The 8,299-nt window shown below is 50.0% G+C and overlaps 1 protein-coding gene across 2 annotated transcripts in view; it reads right to left on the bottom strand.

Moving 5' to 3' along the window:
- Positions 1 to 1,150: 1,150 nt before the first annotated feature.
- LOC130377441 (tripartite motif-containing protein 55-like) overlaps positions 1,151 to 8,299 on the bottom strand; it is an 8,943-nt gene continuing 1,794 nt past the window's right edge. The window contains exons 3-8 of one of the 2 annotated variants that reach the window (XM_056584591.1): positions 6,821 to 6,998; positions 6,019 to 6,114; positions 4,099 to 4,332; positions 2,392 to 2,414; positions 2,154 to 2,278; positions 1,151 to 2,000 (exon numbers count right to left, since the gene is read on the bottom strand). In XM_056584591.1, the coding sequence (XP_056440566.1) occupies positions 1,849 to 2,000; positions 2,154 to 2,278; positions 2,392 to 2,414; positions 4,099 to 4,332; positions 6,019 to 6,114; positions 6,821 to 6,998 (808 nt within the window). In that variant the 3' untranslated portion in view covers positions 1,151 to 1,848. Of the gene's footprint in view, positions 2,001 to 2,153; positions 2,279 to 2,391; positions 2,415 to 4,098; positions 4,333 to 6,018; positions 6,115 to 6,820; positions 7,002 to 8,299 lie in introns of both variants that reach the window. The other variant, XM_056584590.1, reaches the window with a different exon arrangement.

Raw genomic sequence — 8,299 nt, 5'->3', positions numbered from 1 at the left:
TTTTAAGTGAAATGTGACCTGGTCAATATACTACATATCGCATTTGATCAAACCAATATTTCAATGTATTTGTTATTTAAGTTTGTAAATAAAAAGACAAGCATCCAGTTGTTGACAGAAAGTCATATCTATATTTTTTAATAAAACATGAAAAGCAGCGTTTCCCTATCTCTGTGGATATGATTAAATACTTCAGCTCATCAATTTTGGGGAAAGGTAAATCAGTAATCCATCTACCAGCATGTCAAAATAAACTGAAAACAAATCAATTCATCACATGTGTTTGTCATATTCTTCCCGCATAAGATTTAGTTAATTTTGACCTGACTATTGATGGAGAAATGTCCATCCATCAAATGAGATGTATCGTCCTCCATTCTTTGATCTTAATTCTATATTCTTCAATCTACAAACACGATGGCACACTGCTGGGTGTGAATAAGACCGATATGACATAACAGATGAGATGCAGTCCACATACGACGGGGTGATGGCCTTTCAACCACCCTCATCTAAGCCTTAATCTCTCCTGATCCCCAACAGTCAAAATTATTAATGCACCCCCCGGAACCAGAACAGAACCGAACATTGATGGAACGCGGGGGGGGGAAGCCATGCTGGGTGGATCCCTGACCCAGTGTCCTCGTGTGTGTACACATTGGGACGACAAACACACACACACACACACACTGCAGCCGTGACTCACTCCTGAACCACCTCTCAGCCCTCCTTAGGTTGAAGGGATTCACCACCAGATTTCTGCTAAAAAAAATAGAATAGTTGAGGTTACCAATAGAGGAGGAGGAGGAGGAGGAGGAGGAGGAGGAGGAGAGGGCGGCGGGACGGACCACCGCAGTGGGAGATGTCATCTCCCTCCAGTTAAGATGCCTGACAGCATGAGCCGATAGTTTTACATTGAAGTCTGGTGGTTGGGCGGTAAAGCTTTCATACAAAATTAAATCAAAATATGTTAGGAACAGAATATTGCTTTGGCCAGTGTCTTTACACAGACACACACATACAGAGAGACAGAGAGACAGAGAGACAGAGAGACAGAGAGACAGAGAGAGAGAGAGAGAGAGAGGTCCATTCCCTACGTCATACACCGATTAAACATGAGGTGAAAGCGAATGGGAACACGGCAAGCAAACCTTTAATTAACAGACATTACCCAGAACACACGGCTTTAGTGAGTAACAAAGTTTATTCTTCCTTTACGTTGGAATGCCCAATGACAATTAAAAAGGATTGATAACAGCCAGAGCCAGATGGGTTCTCCGAGGGGAAAACGTTCCCACTTCATACCAATGTGGAGACTAAGGTGTCTAGTGAGCTCTGTGCACGGAGCCGTGAACGGAGGTAAACGTCACCAGTGGTGCATGGAGAACGTGGGCCAATTAGGCGGCCATCTTGTGCTAATGCTAACGGATCCAACTGATAAAAAGGACATCAGTTTACGTGTACAAAAAAGTGCCTAACAAAGAGTGCCCCCTAAAAGATTGCACTGTCGTTGAAGAAGTTCAGCCAGGCACATTAGCGTCACGTGTTGACCTGACATTTCCTCCTTTACAAATAACAAAACTTAACAAACCCTCCACTCATCACTTTATATGACAAAGAACCTCAGCTGAGGGACATCATCACAGAATCCCTTCACACACAGGGGGGGCTGTCCATCATGAAGACGTGCTCCTACTGAGACAGGGGGACACAGTCTCCCATTTTAGTCAAGTTAAACAGTAAAACTTATTTCATAAAAACTACACCTCCCACCTCCGACCCCACACCCTGGTACACACACAGTCTCGTAACCGTGGATACCGCCTGAGTCCAACGAGCCGACGACGGCTACGTTGAGGTGGAGGCGGTCTTGGGTGCGCTAGGGAGGGATCCAGTCTGTGCGGAGGGGATCGGCTGGGATGGCGTAGCCGTGGCGACCGCCGGGCTGCCAGCGGGGTCCACGTCGACCCCCTCTTCGTCGTCTTCCTCTTCTTCCTCGTCTGTTGGTCCGAAAGGTGTGATGGAGGTTGGGGAGGGAACAAGAGTCAACAGGGTTTCAAGGACTTGATGTGTATGAGTGTGCGTGTGTGCGTGTGTGTGTGCGTGCGTGCGTGCGTGCATGCGTGTGTGTAGGGGTGAGTGTGTGTGTCTACCGTGGATGAAGTCGATGGCGCTTAGGGCTTGGCGCTCCCTGCTGAAGCTGACCGTGAAGTGGTCCATGTTCTCGTAGCCGGGCTCCACCTTTTCCAGGTGGGCGGTGCTCGCGGCGTCTGTCAGCCTGACATCATGAACCCAGGGGTTATTACGGGTCTGCGTGCGTCCGTACTTCAGTACTGACGCTTCGCCCAATCAGGAATGACTTTAAAAAATGTGCAACGCTCGCAAACTCACTTTTTCAGGAGAGGTTTCGCCGCCTTTGGAGAGAAACAAAAGACAGACGCAGGGTAAGAAAATACAATGAAGGAACACGAAGAAAACCAAAAGTCCCAGACGAAAGCCCTGGGTTCGATTCCCGGGTCCGCCACCTGCCTGTAGACCCTCGTGAGCAGGAGGTCTAGACCCTGCCTGCATTTAACCACACGTATCTCACCCCAACACAACCATCTTCTACACCACACACAGCTGTCCCAGTCCTCACTGTTGGCCAGTGTTCGAAGTACCCCACCAACTTCGGCGGGGGGGGGGTCAGAATTTCCACACAGTGGGCGATGGTCTCATTAGAAAGCCCTGCCTCTATATTCATACCTACATCATTACACACTCACGGTGTGTAGCCTACATTCTAATGAAATCGTATAAAATGCCTTTACCAGGTAGCTAATTCTGAAGAAAGAAACACATGCTAACAGATATCTTAATCAACAAACACCAACTTAATCAAGAAAGGATTATGGGAGCATTTTCACGATTGCTCATTCCCGTGACCTGCAGGTAGGGGCAGTGGCGAGCTGCAGGCTAACTGACGTGACTGACAACGAGTGAACCCTGAACCAACCCCACTGACGTTACAATATCCATTCATCATGGGCCGCCTCCTTCGGACCGACACCTACAGTGACGATCAAGGCCATATTACAGGGGCGATTGCAGAGCATAAACACTGTGTCACGCATGGACATAACGCCACTCCTCCTGGCGTTGAAATCAATTAGCTTACTCCCCTAACTGAAATAAGGACGTACATTATATCGCTAAATTTATCGCTAAACTATAATGCAATATATAGTTTTTCACATAATTTGGCATCACTGCCAGTGTTTCGTATTGGAGCAATAGTCGAGTGAAATATAAGTCAAAAGATGCTGAAGGCGCAGAAAAGGTACAGTCCACTGAAGGGGTGTTTGAAATCGTATGACATTAGATTATTCCTTGCATGATGAGCACAGAGGGAGAAACACTACATAACCCAACACTTGTAATTTTTTTAACACATCAAGTATTTCAGTATCCCCCCCAAACTGTCGTTTTAGTCCCTTTTGGAGGGGTCCAAATCCCATTCGAGGGGGTCAGACCCCCCCAAACCCCTCCGTAGTTCGAACCCTGCTGTTGGCCCCTCCCAGTGACCAGTGACCACCGATGCTGAATGTGTGAATCATGTGTCATGTTGCGGTGACTGGGTGCCTGGCATATCGCAGTGACTACAACTGGATGACTCGCCTCATGGTTAACCGGCCAGCACCCTGTCACCCATTTAAAGGGTTTTGCCAGTATGTACCGGTATATAATATATATGTACGTATGTATGTCAACTATGGCACCCATTGCACTCCTGATCAGCCCTGGAAGGAGTGACCCCCTCACCCTGAAGGAGGGACCCCCCACTCTGAAGGAGGGACCCCCCACTCTGAAGAAGGGATCCCCCTCTTTGAAGGAGGGATCCCCCACTCTGAAGGACGGATCCCCCTCTTTGCGTTCCTTCTCAAGATTTCTTCCTTGTTTATTTTGTTTTTTCTTGCCCTCTGGGGGGCTACAGTGAGGGGGGGGGGGGGGGGGTCATAGATATACGGGCTGTCAAGCACTTTGAGACTGTACCTGTGATTAAGAGCGATACAAATACAACTGAACTGAATCGAACCAGTGGAGCCCTGAGGCTGGTACCTGGAGGAAGAGCGCCATCTCCGGCTCCTCCATGGCGGTGATCCCCGTCTCCACGGCCCGACAGCTGTCCTCCAGGTGGGCCCCGTACCTCTGGGTCAGCCCCCGGATGTAGCCCAGCTTCTCCTCCTGCTCCGCCGTCACCCGCTGGCCGAGGCTCTGCTTCCGCTCCTCCAGCGCGTTGAACAGCGCGTCGAACTTCTCACAGATGAGGGTCTTCTGCCTCCGGCTGTTCTCCTGCGGTTCGCACGCGCACAACACGCACGCGCACGCACACACACACACACACAGACACACAGGAAGAGGAAGGTTGCGGGGAGGCACGTGTGTTTACACCCACGCACACGCATGAACGCACATACCCACACACACACACATACGCACACACACGCAGGCACACACACACACACACATACACACAAGAAGAGGAAGGTTGTTTGTAGGCAAGTGTATACACACACCCACGCACACGCATGAACGCACACATATTAACACACACACACACACACACACACACACACACACACACACACACAGGCGCACACACACAGGCATACGTAATCTCACACATTCTTTCAGGCACACACAGCAGAACACTCTGGTCTGATTATTGTTGTTTTGTCGGGTTAAGTGTCAGAGAATTTGGATCAGCGCTATAAAAATATCAGGTTACATGTTTTATTTTTTTTAGAGCACGGACACACGGACACACACACACACACACACACACACACACACACACACACACACACACACACACACACACACACACACACACACACACACACACACACACACACACACACACACACACACACACACACACACAGCCAATCTGTATGAATGGTTCCTGGTACACCATCGTCACTGAGAGTGATGACCGTACGTCGATGCAGCTCTGGCCATCAAGTTTTCCACGTAATACTAGTCCCCTAACACCTTTTTGTTTGGGCGCGACTGGGAGAGTTGTGGCACCCACAGAGGGTGCCACAACCACACAGGGTGTCCCACAACAGGGGGCGCCTAGGTGCCTCCTGGTGTGATCACATTCATTCTCATAAATCGCCTCCACCATCATCATCATCATCATCACAATCATCATCATCGTCATCATGCTTGTCCTCACACTCAACTACGATGTGGTGTGTGTGTGACCAATCAGAGGGCTGTGCGGTCTCCACCAATCATCAGCAAGCTGACATTGTCCCCCCACAGAATGCTAAGAGCACATCATGCTGTGTGTTACTGGCTACAGACGTCACAACGCGACATGGAAAGACGAGCCGACTGCACGTGTCCGAGAGAGACAGAGAAAGCCTCTTTTAACGCTCAGAAAATGTCCATCTTACTTATCCGTCTTCACTTAGACTTTCACTTTGACCTCCGATGTCGCAGACGTGTGAGGACGCACGTAACGCCAGCATAACAAAGTAAAAGTCCCCAGCATTGTAGTTCTTTGATAGCCTGGCTATTGCCAGACCAAGGTAAATTGTGGGTTGCACGTTGGTCTGGGGAAGCTGCCGTCAGTTTTCTTCAGCACAAGAGGCGTGATCAACGGGCCTAGTTCAACTGACTCTGTATTGCGATTGGCTGCTTGCCGCCGCTTCCCTGTCGTGTTATTGTGTTAAACCAGCAAATAGCGCGCCAAAGGGAAAAGCCAGCTTGGTGATTGGCTCCCGCAAAAACTTATCCGACCTAGAAAGAAATGTATTGCTCTTCTCCAGACCCTTATGCAGGGCGAACTCGAATTGCCGGCAGAATTGGCTGATGGGCGGGGCTACCCGGTCAGGTTCTGGGAGCGTGTGTGCGTATATGTAGGCAGAAAGGTGAGCGGGGTGCGTGTGTCTTCAAGGACCCCCGAGGGCCCCTCCGCTGTGTAAGTGAACGGCCCAACGTGCAGCGAGGAGACCCGAGAACACTGACCTCGATGGTGGAGCAGGCCAGCTCCAGCTGGCTGATGATGCCCTGCATCCGGTCGTTGTTGCCGACGATCATGGCTATCCCGTCATTGAGCTCCGTCTGGGAGGACGGAACGCACATAAAGCACCGCAGCGCACGCAAACAACACACCGCTCCCCTTCAGCCATATGGAGGCCATAAAGCAGGGAGCGGCGATACGGAGGGAGGAGCCACCGGCACACGCTGTGAAACGGGGAGTTAGTCTGAAGTGTTGGTGCTCAGAGTGGGAGGCTGCCGTCAGCGGACTGGAGGCGGGAAACACACGGCCAGAGTCCGGAGGAGTTCTCCTTCAGCCATATGGGCCAATACGCCGTTTCGTGTGGATATAATCTTGCACGCTGTGAAATGGTGAATTACAATGTTTTTTTAATGTTATTTTTATAGTATCCAAACGTTGCATCTAACCTCTGTTACTCTTAATAATTTTTTCTAACACTGACGGTCAAAGGTGTTTACAGGCCTTCCTGACCGTCAAACCCTCAGGGTTCAAGTGTTCGAGTTTCAGGGTTCAGGGTTCAACTTCAGGGTTCAGGGTTCAGAGTTCGGGGTTCAAGTTCGGGGTTAAAGTTTGGGGTTCAAGTTTGGGGTTCAAGTTTGGGGTTCAAGTTTGGGGTTCAAGTTTGGGGTTCAAGTTCGGGGTTCAAGTTCGGGGTTCAAGTTCAAGGTTCGGGGTTTGAGGTTTAGGGTTCGGGGTTCAAGGGGTTAAGGGTTCAAGGTTGGAGGTGCATGGTTCAGGCTTTGGGGTTCTGGGCTCCAGATGACTCACCTTCTGGGTCTGGTAGACGCTGGTGAGGGGGGCCACCTCGCAGTCCTTGTGCGCCCCGAACACCTTGCACATGGAGCAGGTGGGCAGGGCGTGTGTCACGCAGTAGATGTTGATCCGCTCCTCCGGGTGGACCTCGCACATCGGTGCCTCCTCCCGCTTCTCCGGCTCCGGCTTGCTGCTGCTGAACGGGTAAAAAGCACGTGACGTTACCGTCGCAGAATTATACCAGTAAAGACATTCCCGGCGTTCCACGACCCATACCGCCGTACTATTGAGTAAACCAGAAACGGATTCAGTGTGTCCCAATACAAATTATGGAAAATTTAGTACACCCAAAATTATAGGACGTTGTTCTATATTCGACGCATTTCGCAGTATTTCAGTCAGAAGACTTTAGGCCTCTGCTTCAGGCTGTTCTGCCCCACAATCCTCAGCGGCAGAAGTGACGTCACATCCCCGGAGCCGGTTGAAGTCGATGGGTGGCACTACAGCTGTGCTGATCAGAGACATCAACTGTGGTGTCCAAATTGTATGCATGCTGTGTGCAACAGTACTGGTACTTTGTAAGGGAAGCAGCAGTACATGCTACAAGTAAAAATAAAAAGTATGCTATTTGGAAAGCAGCCTTTTATCTTCTTTTCACGCCTCAAAAATTGGCTTTTTTTCCGGATGGATTAACGTCCGGCAGAACAATCCATCACAGCCGGAAAGCTGATAATTCGTTATCTTGTATATTTGTTGTCGCTTGTTGACGTATGTGTGATCGTGATGCTAACAGCTAAAGCTAAGCTTAGGCTGCAGATCAAATTTCCAGTGGCCGTGCCGCGGTGACAACAGGTCAGCCGATCATTCACGAGACATCTGTACAGTATGTCTCGTGAATGTGGCCCCCAGAGGGCCTCCAGCGTCCTCGCGGCTCTCAGAGCGGCGGGGCAGAGGGGCCCCTGGAATGGGGCCCGCTGATAGAGAGATGCTACGTGCTAAAAACACGGCTGGGAAAGGGAGCAGGCAGAGCCTACTGACACGTGACCGCCTTCCACTTCAACCTGCTGCCCTTTGGAGAGGGAGGGGGGAGGGAGAGGGGGGGAGGGGGGGAGAGACAAACCTAAACAAAGCCTGACCCCCGTAACTTATGTCATAGCGGGGTGTCGCTTAACTCAAAAACCTCAACACAGGATTGGTAATTAACATAATGACTGTAGTAGGTGAGAGAAAATAAATGTGGTCTGTGACTTAATAACCACATTATTGATACAATAGACAATGTTATCTTATTGATGTTGACTAATGTACACGCGGGCACACAGACACACACACACACACACACACACACACACGTCGCACACACACACAGGAAGAGGCAGGTTGTGTGGAAGCACATGCAACACACACACACACACACACACACACACACACACACACACACACACACACACACACACACACACACACACACACACACACACACACACACACACA

Source organism: Gadus chalcogrammus, chromosome 23 (genome assembly GCF_026213295.1).
Source record: "Gadus chalcogrammus isolate NIFS_2021 chromosome 23, NIFS_Gcha_1.0, whole genome shotgun sequence".
Lineage (NCBI taxonomy): Eukaryota > Metazoa > Chordata > Actinopteri > Gadiformes > Gadidae > Gadus > Gadus chalcogrammus.
Note: the sequence above shows the minus strand (reverse complement) of the source record. Positions and strands in the feature narration are given on the sequence as shown.